The sequence below is a fragment of the Lithobates pipiens genome, unplaced genomic scaffold (genome assembly GCF_037356315.1).
Source record: "Lithobates pipiens isolate NorthernLeopardFrog02 unplaced genomic scaffold, aLitPip1_a1.2 Scaffold_19, whole genome shotgun sequence".
Taxonomy (NCBI): Eukaryota; Metazoa; Chordata; class Amphibia; order Anura; family Ranidae; genus Lithobates; species Lithobates pipiens.
The window spans coordinates 82,297,997-82,313,496 of record NW_027507764.1 but is presented as its reverse complement, the minus strand read 5'-3'; the positions used below and the strand labels follow the sequence as shown (position 1 = coordinate 82,313,496).

The 15,500-nt window shown below is 42.2% G+C and overlaps 1 protein-coding gene across 14 annotated transcripts in view; it reads right to left on the bottom strand.

Moving 5' to 3' along the window:
• The window catches only part of KIAA1217 (KIAA1217 ortholog), a 954,123-nt gene that overhangs the window by 91,259 nt on the left and 847,364 nt on the right, over positions 1–15,500 (bottom strand). Inside the window, exon 1 of one of the 14 annotated variants that reach the window (XM_077490978.1) lies at positions 9,812–9,942. The exons of the other annotated variants lie outside the window; for them this stretch is intronic. Coding sequence (XP_077347104.1) covers positions 9,812–9,835 — 24 coding nt within the window. The 5' untranslated portion in view covers positions 9,836–9,942. Of the gene's footprint in view, positions 1–9,811; positions 9,943–15,500 lie in introns of those variants that run through there. 14 annotated transcript variants of the gene reach the window in all.

The following is a 15,500-nucleotide window of genomic DNA, read 5'->3' as shown; positions in this document are numbered from 1 at the left end:
TCTATGAAGACCACTGCTAGACAAGTCCTTCAAATTGGGCAAATGCCAACTGCACCCAACTACAATCAACCAGAAACCATGTTCTCCTGGTTTGACTTCAACATGGGAATTTTGATTGGTTGCTATGGTTATTTTGCCTTGTTCCTTGCGTTGAACATTGAAGAAGGCCATTGGAACTGATTTTAAAGTAAGAAAGATTTCAGTTTTTAAAGAAACTTTTAGCCCTAAACCACTCTCTAAAATTTACGGAGGACCCTGACTCAAGTTAAATTGCCATGGACATGCAAAGGGGATACAATTATACCACTGAAAAAGTTAGGCTGAGAGCATATTCAAGAGGAATATGCAATACAGTATAGAAATACTTGGCCAAAGGTTCCAGTATTGAGTGAGCCTTTCCAAAGCTTCCATATCAGTGCTGGAAGTAAGGGGAAACTCAAAGCAGACTCGTGTACTGAACAGTATTTTTTGTTTGTTCAAGAGCTTTGGTGAAATAAAGAGGAATTTTGAGTCTATTTCTGTTCATTTGGGGTAATATTGCTTGCTGCAACACCAAGTCCACCTCCTTATGGCAAATCATGATCTTTTCCTCTACTCATTTAACCACTAACATTGTTAGTATGACATTAACCGCAGGCTGCAACTTCGGGAATCAGAAAATAACTGGTTTTCAGTGTGGTTCTCTTTGGCTTGGATTAAAGAAAAACCACAAAGCGCTCAAATCACATAACAGGAATGGATGTGCTATATTTTGGATACGGAAGGTATTTTTACTTGGTTTTCTTTTTTTACGTAAGAAAAAAAGCATATTATTGTAGGGCCTGATAATCACACCAACCTATACATACCTATCAAAGAGAGAAATATAATACAAAATATGTCGACAAAGGTAAACTCCCCCCCTTGCCACGTCCCTTTTATACAGACTACGAAGAATTCCACAAAAAGTGACTTGGTAAACAAACAAGTCCTAGATATTCCATATACCGGTATAGAAATTTTTGCACAGTTTCATCTATCCAGCTTGCACCAATGTATGCACATTCCATATCTGGTGCATCCCTGAGAAGGCTGGAAACAATGGCTCAATATTACACTAAAGGCCATAAACAGTCCAATCTCATCATAGATTGTTACCCTAAGGACAATGAGAAGTTCTTCCAGCTGTCACTATTCACAAAGATTTTTAAGCCCTGTAGTTGTAATAAGGTATTCTACATTTATCATAAAGGACCACATCTTATAGTAACTAAGAGGATCACCACTAGACAAGTTATACAGTCAGTGTTGTCAGACAGGGGCAATAAACAGGTCTATTGCTACTCTGGTGCACAACCTGCGGTCCTCGGACCCCAGACGTCAGTAGCGTGAGATTTAACTTGCATCCAGTCTCTAACCATCTCTTTAGCTTGACCACATTCTTTGACCATTTCCTGTAATATGTTGATTCCCAACCATGGTGCTACCTGCATGTTCTCCCTGTGCCTGTGTGGATTTTCTTCGGGTACTCTGGTTTCCTCCCACACTCCAAAGACATGCTTGTAGGTTAGTTGGCCCCTGTCTAAATTGGCCCTAGTACATGTATGTATGAATGCGAGTTAGGGACCTTAAATTGTAAGCTCCTTGGGGGCAGGGACTGATGTGAATGTACCATATACATGTAGAGTGCTGCATAAATTGACAGCAATGATGCTAATGTTATGTGTGGCCCCTTGTTGACATTAGGCGGTTGAAGCTCACCATATATTGTAAGTTTACTAACTGTTGTAGAGAGTGTGAGGTGTAAGATTTATCTCTTCTTAGTGACAATTGCAAAGAAAGGTGTAACTCCCACATGCATAGCAAAATAGAGGCTACCAGGTGTCAGGAGATCAAGGGTACCACATCCCAAAAAAGCTAATACATTGTTAAATTTAAAGGTGCGAAGTATCTCACAAATCGTATATAAAATGGTTTTGTGGACATTTTTGGCACCTTAAAAATCCCAAATCCTGTTTTCCTATTGTATTTCTCACATGCATAGCTTCACACCATCTGGCAAGTTACACAAGATGCAGCAAGGGTTTTCAGTGCTATAGGGGAAGGACAGATGTTTCCCTGTCTACTGTTTCTAGGAAGACATCTGTCAATCTGGGGCCAACCTGAAATAGGGTCTCACTAGAGCAGGGGTAGGCAACCAGCGACACACAAAGCTTCTTTTGCCAACACTCGACTCCCTCCCTATCAGCAGAGCAGTGCAGGGAAGTGTCAGTGAGACACTAATGCATTCCAATTTCAGAATTCCCCATACCGCACCTGCACCCAGGGGGAGGCACTGCGCCCCCCACACATTGAAAAGATGGGAAACATTCTTTGGTTCATTAACTTTGCTGTAGCTGTGATTATCAGATTTGTGATGGGGAAGAGATTGGTTACAGTTCTGCTAGGGGGGGCGGTCCCTATTTCCAGGAGGAGAAAAACTGTCATTGGCCACTGCTAAAGCCAATCACAGTCCTGCTACCCCCGTCCACCATCTGGAGGAAGATAACTCACCTGGATGCCACTACAAATCTCAGAAAGAAGGGATTTCACTGTTAAAACCAAAATCAGGTGATTGTGGAATTACTGTTGAGCTTCTGGGAACTTTGTTAAACTTATTCCTGAACCTTTAGGGGTTATTTACTAAAGGCAAATCCACTTTGCTCTACAAGTGCACTCGGAAGTGCAGTCGCTGTAGATCCGAGGGGGAAATGCAGGGAAAATTAAAAACAGCATTTTATCTTGCACATGTTTGGATGATAAATCAGCAGAGCTTCCCCTCATTTCAGATCTTTCCCTCAGATCTACAGCGACTGCACCTTCAAGTGCACTTGCAGCACATTTGTAGTGCAAAGTGGGTTTTACTTTAGTAAATAACCCCCTTTGTGTCACTTACTGCTGAACCCCGGCACTCTGTGTCCCTTTAAGCCACAGCCAGTATTCAGAGCAATGAAAATCACACCCAACATTTACTGTGGCACAGAGCGCTGCACTTTTCCTCAGCTGTGGGGGCCCAACTTATGTGAAAGGAGGTCTATTGGTGGGACAGAGGAGCGGGGGTCGCAGTAGCGGGGCAGGAGAGCAGGGGGGTACAGAGGTGACTAGAGGCGATTCAGTTCGCATTGTGCACTATACAAGTATTTCATTCATTCATTCAGGTGAGACAGATGTGCAGGAGGTACATTGGTGGGGCAGATGAGAAAGCAATTTACACTGGTGGGGCAGATGAGCAGATGGGTTCAGTGTTAGGATAGATGAGAAGGTAGTTCAGTAATGAGACAGAAGAGCATGGAGGTACAGCAGTGGAGCAGATGTGCAGGGAGGTACAGTGGTGAGGCAGATAAGAAAAGGGGGTACATTGATGAGGCAGATGAGCAGGGGGGTTACAGTGGTGGAACAGAAGAGCAAGAGGGTACAGTAGTGGGGCAGATGTGCAGGAGGTACAGTGGTGGGAGGGATGAGAAGGGGGTTCAGCAGTAGGACAGAAAAGCAGGGGGGTACAGTGATGGGGCAGATGAGCAGGGTAGTACAGTGGTGGGGCAGATATGCAGAGTATTACAGTGGTGGGGCAGACGTGTAGGGGGTTACAGTGGTGGGGCAGATGAGCAGAGGGTTACAGTGGGGGGGCAGACGTGTAGGGGGTTACAGTGGTGGGGCAGATGAGCAGAGGGTTACAGTGGGGGGGCAGACGTGTAGGGGGTTACAGTGGTGGGGCAGATGAGCAGGGGGTACAGTGGTGAAACAGATTTGCCAGGGGGGACGGTGATCTGAGGTGTGAAGGTGCATGAATTGGGGCTGATCTGAGGAATGAGAATGCATGTTGTTATTTTCTCACTATTAACCACTTGAGGACCGCCGTATTGCCATTGTACGTCAGCACAATGGCACAGGCAGGCATAATCACGTACATCTACGTGATTGCCTTCCAGCGGGTGGGGGGTCCGATCGGACCCCCTCCCGCTGGTTACGGCGGTCCGATTCGGTCCAGGAGCGCTCCGTGATGAGGGGATGGCCGTTGGTTTTCGGCCACCCCCTCTGGATCGCTCCTGGCCAATGAGAAGCTTCCTCCCCTGTGTATTGTTTACACAGGAAGGAGGAAGTGATGTCATTCTCCTCGGGGCGGTCTTTTTGACCGGACTACGAGGAGAACAGTAAAAGTAAGTGTGCACCAACACTACACTGACATGTAGGTACACACAGGCACACAAACCCCCCCCGATCCCCCCCCCGATCGCCCCCCGATCCCCCCCCCGCCCCCCCTCCCCCCCCAGTCACAGTGTCACTGATTGCATTGATCATTTCTTTACTGATCAATGCATTCAGTGTCAGTTGTGACAGTAAAAACTGTCAGGACAGTTAGTGTTAGGTCCAGGGTAGCCCCCTATCACCCCCCAATAAAGATTTAACCCCCTGATTGCCCCTAGAGTTAACCCTTTCACCCCCTTTTGCCAGTGTCACTAAGCGATCATTTTTCTGATCGCTGCATGTGTCGCTAGTGTCGCTAGGTAGCTAGTTATTTTTTTAGGTTCACCGCCAGGTTTTTATATCGCTAGGTACCCCGATATACTACCCAATAATGTTTTTAACCCCCTGATTGCCGCTAGTTAACCCTTTCACCCCCTTTTGCCAGTGTCACTAAGCGATCGTTTTTCTGATCGCTGCATTAGTGTCGCTACAGTCGCTAGGTAGCTAGTTATTTTTTTAGGTTCACCGCCAGGTTTTTATAGCGCTAGGTACCCCGATATACTACCCAATAATGTTTTTAACCCCCTGATTGCCGCTAGTTAACCCTTTCACCCCCTTTTGCCAGTGTCACTAAGCGATCATTTTTCTGATCGCTGCATGTGTCGCTAGGTAGCTAGTTATTTTTTTAGGTTCACCGCCAGGTTTTTATATCGCTAGGTACCCCGATATACTACCCAATAATGTTTTTAACCCCCTGATTGCCGCTAGTTAACCCTTTCACCCCCTTTTGCCAGTGTCACTAAGCGATCGTTTTTCTGATCGCTGCATTAGTGTCGCTACAGTCGCTAGGTAGCTAGTTATTTTTTTAGGTTCACCGCCAGGTTTTTATAGCGCTAGGTACCCCGATATACTACCCAATAATGGTTTTAACCCCCTGATTTCCGCTAGTTAACCCTTTCACCCCCTTTTGCCAGTGTCACTAAGCGATAATTTTTCTGAACGCTGCATCAGTGTCGCTAGTGTCGCTAGGTAGCTAGTTATTTTTTTAGGTTCACCGCCAGGTTTTTATAGCGCTAGGTACCCCGATATACTACCCAATAATGGTTTTAACCCCCTGATTGCTGCTAGTTAACCCTTTCACCCCCTTTCACCAGCGATCACAGTATAAGTGTCACTGGTGACGCTGGTTAGCCAGTTAGTTATTTAGGTTCCCCGTCAGGTTTTTATATAGCGCCAGGGACCCCCATATACTACCTAATAAAAATTTGAACCCCCTGATTGCCCCTAGTTAACCCTTTCACCACTGATCACCGTATAAGTGTTACGGGTGACTCTGGTTAGTTTGTTTTTTATAGCATTTTATATTCAAATCCGGAAGGCAGTGCTTGGTTTTCGGGGTCCCGTACGTGGCTAGGCTCCCAAAAAGTCCCCCACATGTGGTATCCCCGTACTCGGGAGAAGCAGCAGAATTTATTTTGGGGTGTAATTTGACTTCTGCCCATAGCATGTGTGAGCAATATATCATTTAGTGACAACTTTGTGCAAAAAAAAAAAAGTTTGTAATATTCCCGCAACTTTTGGCAAAATATAAAATATTCCATGGACTCAACATGCCTCTAAGTAAATAGCTTGGGGTGTCTACTTTCCAAAATGGGGTCATTTGGGGGGGTTTTGTGCTATTTTGGCATTTTATGGCCTTCGAAACTGTGATAGGTAGTGAGGAGTTAAATCAAAAATTTGCACCCTTAGAAATCCTGAAGGTGGTGATTGGTTTTCGGGGTGCCGTGCGCGACTAGACTCCCAAAAAGTCCCACACATGTGGTATCCCCGTACTCGGGAGAAGCAGCAGAATGTATTTTGGGGTGCAATTCCACATATAACCATGGCATGTGTGAGCAATATATCATTTAGTGACAACTTTTTGTAAAAAAAATTTTTTTTTTTTTTTGTCATTATTCAATCCCTTAGGACAAAAAAAATAAATATTCAATGGGCTCAACATACCCATCAGCAATTTCCTTGGGGTGTCTACTTTCCAAAATGGGGTCATTTGGGGGGGATTTGTACTGCCCTGCCATTTTAGCACCTCAAGAAATGAGATCGGCAGTCATAAATTAAAAGCTGTGTAAATTCCAGAAAATGTACTCTAGTTTGTAGACGCTATAACTTTTGCGCAAACCAAAAAATATTCGCATTTTTTTTACTAAAGACATGTGGCTGAATAAATTTTGCCCTCAATGTATGACTAAAATTTAGTTTATTCGATTTTTCTTATAACAAAAAGAAGAAAATATCTTTTTTTTTCAAAATTTTCGCTCTTTTTCCATTTATATCGCAAAAAAAAAAAATCGCAGAGGCAATCAAATACCATCAAAAGAAAGCTCTATTTGTGGGAAGAAAAGGACGCAAATTTCGTTTGGGTGCAATATTGCATGACCGCGCAATTACCAGTTAAAGCAGCGCAGTGCGAAATTGCAAAAAGACCTCTGGTCCTTAAGGTATTTATTGGTCCGAGGCTGAAGTGGTTAAAGTCGTTTACAGCTTTTACTTTATAAGAAAATCTATTTCGTGATTGAGAGTGTGAAGGTGAAATTTTTTGGTTATAAAATCGGCACTCTCAATTTCTTTGAAAACATTTTTCGGCAAAACACTCTGCTCAAAAGGTTGCCTACTCCTGTACTCGAGCTTCAGGGAAGTGAGGTCTACTAACCTTCTTTCAAAACCCATTGTATGTTGTACAATACCAATGCTTTCCTATACATATTCACTACTTTCCCACTGACCGCCACAGTATGATTCTGCAGTGTTCACTTCAGGTTAGGATTTTTAAAAACAACTTTCTCATGCAACCTTTTAGCTAGATTGAGAAATTAGTTTTCAGAGCTGCATCTTCATATAAAAATTCTTAAAGTTATATAACAATGACTTACAATCATGAGCTCTTGGGACCAGCTGAATAAGGGTCTGTGTTGATGAACTATTGCTTGCCAGGGAGCGTTTGGCATTCCCATATAAGTTTTTGGCAATGAAAAAACAGTTTGAAGCAGATTATATGCAAATCAGAACGTCAACTGCGGGTCAAATGCCCCTATCAGTAAATTCTGAATGATCTGAGAAGATTTCCAAAATGATATACAATTGATGCCATCCACACAAGGGCAATGCCCTTGTGAATGGCTGTTTTCCTGCTCCCTGACCACAGAATTACCATCAAACTCCATAACTCTGTTTTTCAAGAGTTTAAAGTAGAACTAATGGGCATATCAGATCAGACTAAAGGAGTTATAATCTATGACAGTTTTTTCTTTTGCTATCTGTGCACCATTGTGAGGATTTTCCCTCACTTCCTGTCTCATACCAAAACAGGAAGTGGGGGGAAATCTTTTCAAAGTGAAGGAATCCCTGGTGGTTGTCACCAGGTTCTGGTTCAAGCAATAACCCATGTTTCTTAAGACATCACTACATACAGTGTCATGGCACACCTATGCAATAACCATGTTGGCTAATCAGCATCTGGATATGCCACACCTGTGAGGGTAAATGGATTATCTCAGCAAAGGAGAAGTGCTCACTAACAGAGAGAAATAAAATAGGCTTTTTGTGAACATAGAAAAAGTCGTAGATGTTTGTGTTCAGCTCATGATAGATAGGGGCAAACACAAAAGTGTTGCGTTTATAATTGTGCCCAGTATATATATATATATATATATATATATATATATATATATATATATATATATGAATGAGTTTAGAAATACACTGCCATGACACTATATGTAGTGATGTCTTAAGAAAGAATGTAATAAGTTAACGTTGTTGTAAACCTCAGATATGGAATATGAACAAAGCATATGCCTCTATAGTGTGTTCTTGTCTCAATTAAAAGAGAAGTATGGGGTTTTATTTATTTTTTAATAATCATACTTACCTAGCTGCATCTGTCCCCCATTTTCCCTAACACTGAGAGCCGAGCGATCAAACAATGCCAATCGCTCGGTTCTCACTGTTTTCTGATCCCAACCATATTGCCACGATCTTGCCCGAGCCTGGACCGGCTCTGTGATGTCACCCCACTCTCTGTTGAGAACTGGTCACAGGAGTGCAGAACAAACTGTACTCCTGTGATCCACAGGAGAAATACAGCCAAAAAGCTTTAAGGGCGCTAAGTGTCATTTCTGTCTGCTGCTTCGTTCCTCTACTATCAGCATGAATCGCTTCTGACAAGTTTTCCTGACACCAAGAGAAAGAAGGTGACAGGGGAGAGACCTTAAGCACACAGATTGTGACTGACAGCCTCAGCTCCGCTTAGAGTTTCCATCTCATCCCTTTAAACCCCAACACCTTTGAATTACACAAGTTCTGAGGCTAATTAAATGCAGATAAGGCACCAAGTGAGTTTAATTACCGCCTTAATCAGCCACAGAACCTGTGTAATTAACATGTGTTCGGGTTTAAAGGGATGAGTTGGCAACCATAGCTCTGCTGTGTGGAGGGGATATAGGTTCCTTTCCATCCAATCAGAACTCTGTTCGCTTTTTTCTTACAGCTCAGACAAGCTTTTTACAATTCTGGGCTTTGAAGGGATGTAGAGAAGAGACGACTGCAGATAAACAGATACAACTTATGTAAGAGGATTTGTTTCATCTATATGTATCACCTGAGACCAGTCAATTTCCTGGGTATACGTAAGGGTTTTCAACTACTCAAACTAGTGCATCTAAAGTAATTTTTTTAACTGTTGGATAGAGCGTGGAATGGTAAAAGCCCCTGAGATTTCCTTTCACTTCCTGTTTTGGAGACACAACAACATGTGAGTACACATCTCCCCTAAATGAAGGGAAGTCCAGTTGTCACCAGCACAGGTCCCCAAGGGAAAATTTGCCATCACTTCCTATTCTGGGGAAAACTGTAAAATATTGTATACATTGTCACCAGGACAAATAGCCAGATTGGATCCCTCTAGATCATTGATTCTCAACCAGGGTTCCTCCAGAGGTTGCTAGGGGTTCCTTCAGCATTGGCCCATTTCTGTCTCTAGGATAAGTTCCCACCGACACCATTGATTTTTTTAGCTGTAAGGAGGTAATTCTTCCCAATGACCACAAGTGTAAGGACCATTCTTCCCATTGACCATCACACTATTGTATCATGAGTTGTAGATTTCTAATTTTTAGCAGGGGTTTCCCGAGACTGGAGAACTATTTCAAGGGTTCCTCTGTGTTGAAAAGATTGAGAAAGGCTGCTCTATATAATAAAACCTAACAAAATAAAAAAAAAGGTTTTGCATTTTTAGATATGCTAATTTGACAGTGGATTACATCATTTGATTTAGCAAAATAAATTGCAATTTAATTGGGCCATTTCCGAAGTTTACATTCAAAGTCACTTAATGAAAATCTCTGTTATTAACTCAATGTAGAAGACATCGGGCAATGCTCTCACTCTGTCACACATGCTCTAGTTATTTAGCACCAAGTCTTCCCATCTGAAATAATGAAATCTCAAAGGTATAAAACAGGTAGCAGGGAAAGCCCACTTAACTAAAGTTAAATCAAATGCACATTTACTAAAAGAAAACACATGCAGTTCCCCCCAGTATTGCACTTACATAAATAGAGGTGAGTCTGTCCATTCTCCCCTGCACTGATCTGCACAGCTAGGGCACCGCAGGAGGAGGATCTATAAGGCTGTGAAGCATTTCGGCAGCACTATGTGAGCCCCGGAGCGTGTGCCAATTTTAGCATGTACTTGTAAAGGGTAGGATAGGTTTCATGGTTGCCATTCTTTACATTGAACTTGGGAACACTATAAACCTGTGATGAGAGTTGAGACCTGCCTGGTCAGACCCACCTTGGTCATATGTACAAAACTTAGGGGAATGATTATAAGAAAAGGTCATGTCCAAAGCTTGGATATGACCTCACTCATTGACCTCTTCTTTAACCACTTAAGGACCGGAAGGATTTACCCCCTTAATGACCAGGCCATTTTTTGTGATACAGCACTGCATCGCTTTAACTGACAATTACGCGGTTGTGCAACGTTGTACCAAAACAAATAGAGCTTTCTTTTGATGGTATTTTATCACCTCTGCAGTTTTTATTTTTTGCGCTATAAACAAAAAAAAGAGCGACAATTTTGAAAAAAAAGCAATATTTTTTACCTTTTGCTATAATGAATATCCTCAAAAAATATATAAAATAACAAATTTCTTCCTCGGTTTAGGCCAATATGTATTCTTCTATATATTTTGGTAAAAAAATTAAATAAAATAAAAATCGCAATAAGTGTATATTAATTGGTTTGAGTAAACGTTATAGCGTCTACAAAATAGAGGATAGATTTATAGATTTATGGCATTTTTCTCATCATTTTTTATTTTTACTAGTAATGGCGGTGATCAGGCAATTTTAGCAGGACTGCAACAGATAGGGCCCTTTTGACACTTTGGGACCAGTGGCATTTACACAACAATCAGTGCTATAAAAGTGCACTAATTACTGTATGAATTACACTGTCAGGGAAGGGGTTAACACTAGTGGTGATCAAGGGGTTAATTGTCTTCCCTGGGAGGTGTTTCTAACTATGGGGGGTGCGTACTGACTGGAGGAGCAGAGAGATCGCTGTTCCTGATCACTAGGAACAGACGATCTCTCTTTATTCCCCTCTCAGAACGGGGATCTGTTTGTTTACATTGACATATCCCCTTTCTGGCTCTCTGTGGAGTGATCACAGGTGGCTGGTGGACATCGCAGCCGCTAGTCACGCGCATTGGCTCCGGCGCTGCACCCACTGTATATATTGCACAAACCGACGTACTGCTATGGCGATTTGCGCAATAGAGCCAATCTGCTGTAGTATAATGATGAGGGGCTGGTCAACAAATGGTTAAGCATGGTGCACACGAGCCTAAAGTCGGCCAACATCAGCTGGTTCAATAAAAAACGTCCGACATTGGACCATGGGTAAAGCCTGGCACACACCACCAGTTTTAATTTGTTCAACCCAGTGGGTTGAACGAAGAAACCTAACAGCTTGGGTGGGAGTCACTGTACTAATGATCTGACGTATGGTAGCACCGCTCTGACTGTGAAAACCTCCAAATATGCATGTTGATTACTGGTATCTTGTCTCCAGGTGCCAGGTTCAGACCACCTCCCACTCGTCACAAACTCGGAATATGGATATATGGAAAGAACCTGCACTCTGTAATCTGTCCACATTCTTGATTCTACGATCACCAAGTACAGAGTAACTGCTAACATTTTTCACAGCATTGAACAAGACTCTTTGCCGAAACATGTTAGCAATTACTCTGTACTGGGTGATTATGGAGTAAAGAAGTTGGACAGATTCCAGAGTGCGGGTTCGTTCCATATATTCATATTCGGCTCGTGTGTACTAGGCTTCAGGCAGCCGTTTGACCAGCTTCTGTTGGACGAGCACGCTGGAAAACCAGCAACTGACCAGCTTCCAATCAGCGCTCTCAGCCAATGGCTGAATGGAGTGATCTGGTGGGGGGCCATCCCCTTGTCAAAACACAAAAAAAAAAACTGCAGGAGAGATCGCTGTACTAATGTCAGATCATTAGTACAGCGGTTCTGACCAAGTCAGAATGACAAAAAAAAACTAGTGGTGCGTACCAGGCTTTATTTGTGGGGTGTTAAATGTGCAGTTTATGTTTGCAGCAATTGTGAGGGATTGAGAATGATGGTACGTTCATTAGAATAAAAAAAAATGCCAAACTGTTAATAAAACTATCCATGGTTTTAAAAAGGCTAATTTAACATCAAAGGAGCTGGCAAAAGCAACCTTGTCCTTGTTAAACACAATGAACACTATCAGGAAATACCTGGTATACAGAGATCTTTACTGGAATGAAGCCAAAATGGTTCCTCTGTATAATCCCATGTGTGTGTAAAAAGCCGTTGTGCTATAAGGCCAGGCAGTGAAATAATCCAGTTTGTACACTGTAATCAAAAACGGTTTTGTTCCATCATGCCTGTATAGGCTTAGGAAGTATACAATGATTCATTTTTTGTTACTAATTGAGAAGCGGCCTGCGGATGCAGGTGACCGCGGTGAACTATATATTGATGCATGAAGTAACACATTTGCTTTAAAGCTCTGGGGTTCTGGGTGCAAATCCCACCGGGGCCCTTGTCTACATACAGCTAGTTGTAGCTTCTGTGCCTGCAAGCCTTTCTTCTAGATACTCTGGTTTTCTGTCATATTTCAAAAGCATATTGGTAAGTTAACTGGCTTCCACCCAACATCAGCCTTGGAGTGTCTATGTGACAAGCCTCTACTTGTACTGTCTTCAAATTATTAATGCTGCAAAGCCGTTTCTCTATATAACACCTATAAACACCCCCAGGAACTAAACAGCACCATTTAAACTCCTGGTTCTTTACATATGCTGTGATTAAAAATGCTGTGACCTATTACACATGGGGCAGCACTTCCTTGATTCGATTTTGGCCAGGACACTAGCTGCATGGAGTTTGCATGTTCTGCCTGCATTGGTTTCCTTTAAATATGCTGGTTTCCTCCCACACTTCAAAGACATGCTGGTAGGTTAACTGGTTCCTGTGTAAATTGGACCTAGTATGTGTGTGTATTATAGCTGCATGATTCTGGATAAAATTAGAATCATGATTTTTTTGCTTAGAAGATAGATCAGGATTCTCCCACGATTCTCACTGCGTAACATCATCTTTCACATTAAAACAAAAAATTGTGCTAACTTTACTGTTTCGTTTTTTTTTTTTTATTATTTATTGAAGTGTATTTTTTCCCAAAAAATTGCATTTGAAAGACAGCTGGGCAAATACAGTGTGACATAAAATATTGCAGCAATCGCCATTTTATTCCCTAGGGTCTCTGCTAAAATTTTATATATATATATATATATGTTTGGGGGTTCCAAGTAATTTTCTAGCAAAAAATATTGATTTTATCTTAAGAAAGACATGTCAGAAAAAGATTTAGACTTTAAGTGGTTAAACTTCCTGCATTTACATGTGGTTCAAAGCTTGGCAGACTGCCCAGATTATTTGTTTACACAAGAAGTTCTATCCCTTTGATCTAAGAAGTAAGGGTTAGTTACAATGTTTCAAGTTCTAAACTTGGCAGATTGCCCAGGATGCTTTCTTTTGACAGCTTTCTTTTGAGTAAGCAGATAAACTCTCCACTTGTTTATATGAAAGAATCACCTACTCTCAGCGGCAGAGATCATCGTTTTTTTAACGATTAATCGTGCAGCTCTAGTGTGTATGCATGTGAAATAGGGACCATAGACTGTAAACTCCTTGAGGTAAGGGTCTGATGTGAATGGAAACTACAGTGCATCCTTAAAGTATTCACAGCGCTTCACTTTTTCCACATTTTGTTATGTTACAGCCTTATTCCAAAATGGATTAAATTCTTTGTTTTCCTCAAAATTCTACAAACAATACCCCATAATGACAATGTGAAAGAAGTTTGTTTGAAATCTTTGCAAAATTTATTATTAATAATAATAATAATAATAATAATAAAAAAAAACTAGAAAAATTACATGTACATAACTATTCACAGCCTTTGCTCAATATTTTGGTGAAGCTCCTTTGGCACCAATTACAGCCTCAAGCCTTTTTGAGTATGATGCCACAAGCTTGGCATGCCTATTTTTGGGCAGTATCTCCCATTCATCTTTGCAGGACCTCTCAAGCTCCATCAGGTTGGATGGGGAGTGTCGGTGCACAGCCATTTTCAGATCTCTCCAGAGATGTTCACTCAGGCTCAAGTCTGGGCTCTGGCTGGGCCACTCAAGAACATCCACAGAGTTGTCCTGTAGCCACTCCTGTGTTATCTTGGTTGTGTGCTATCTTGGTTTGTTGCTCTGTTGGAAGATGAACCTTCGCCCCAGTCTGAGGTCCAGAGCACTCTGGAGCAGGTTTTCAACAAGGATGTCTCTGTACATTGCTGTATTCATCTTTCCCTCGATCCTGACTAGTCTTCCAGTTCCTGCCAGAGAGTTCAATCTTTGTTTCATCAGACCAGAGAATTTTGTTTCTCATGGTCTGAGAGTCCTTCAGGTGCCTTTTAGAAAACTCCAGGTGGGCTGTTATATGCCTTTTACTGAGGAGTGGCTTCCGGTCTGGCCACTCTGGAAGGTTCTCCTCTCTCCACAGAGAAATGCTGGAGCTCTGTCAGAGTGGCCATCGGGTTCTTGGTCACCTCCCTGACTAAGACCCTTCTCCTCCGATCGCTTAGTTTAGCCCGGTGGCCCGCTCTAGGAAGAGTCCCGGTGGTTCCAAACTTCTTCCATTTACGGATGATGGAGGGACCTTCAATGTTGCAGAAATTTTTCTGTACCCTTCCCCAGATCTGTGCCTCGATACAATCCTGTCTCGGAGGTCTACAGACAATTCCTTGCACGGTTAACTGTGGGACCTTATATAGGCATGTGCATGCCTTTCCAAATCATGTCCAATCAACTGAATTTATCACCAATGGTCTCCAATCAAGTTGTAGAACCATCTCAAGGATGGTCAGTGGAAACGGTATGCACCTGAGCTTGATTTTGAGTGTCATGACAAAGGCTGTGATACTTATGCACATGGGATTTTTTTGGTTTTTATTTTTAACCCCCCTGACGGTATTCCCGAGTCTGGCTCGGGGTGGAATTTTTATGCCAAAAGCGGTAACCCCGAGCCAGACTCGGGACCACATCGCTGGATCTAGGAGGACCCTTACTTACCTTCTCCCTTGGATCCAGCAAAGTCCCCCCGCTGTACGAGCGAGCCGTGTCTCGCTCGATTCATCACATCGCCGATCTCCGTGCCCTGCAAACGTTGCGACGCACAGGGACGGAGAACGGCGCCAAATTCAAAAAGTGAAACACACATTACATACAGTATAATGTAATCTTACAGATTACATTTCTGAATGTAATTATTTCACACCCCCTTTGTCCCTAGTGGTCTGCCCAGTGTCCTGCATGCAGTTTTATAATATAAAAACTGTTCTTTCTGCCTGGAAACTTGAGATTGTCCATAGCAACCAAAACTGTCCCTTTACATCAAAAGAGGTTTTAGACCAGCTAGAAAACAGCAATAATAAATTAGAATCACTCGCAGAATTGAGCGATAGCGATTTGTGGGGAGATCCGTCATCAAATACTGAAAAGTAATGACAGTGACAATTCTGCAACTGAGCAAATGTCAGTGTTTTTGTTTTGATTACATTATTGAATCATTTTTATTATTGTTATATTGTTATTTGGTACAATTATTTTTCATTCATTTCATTTT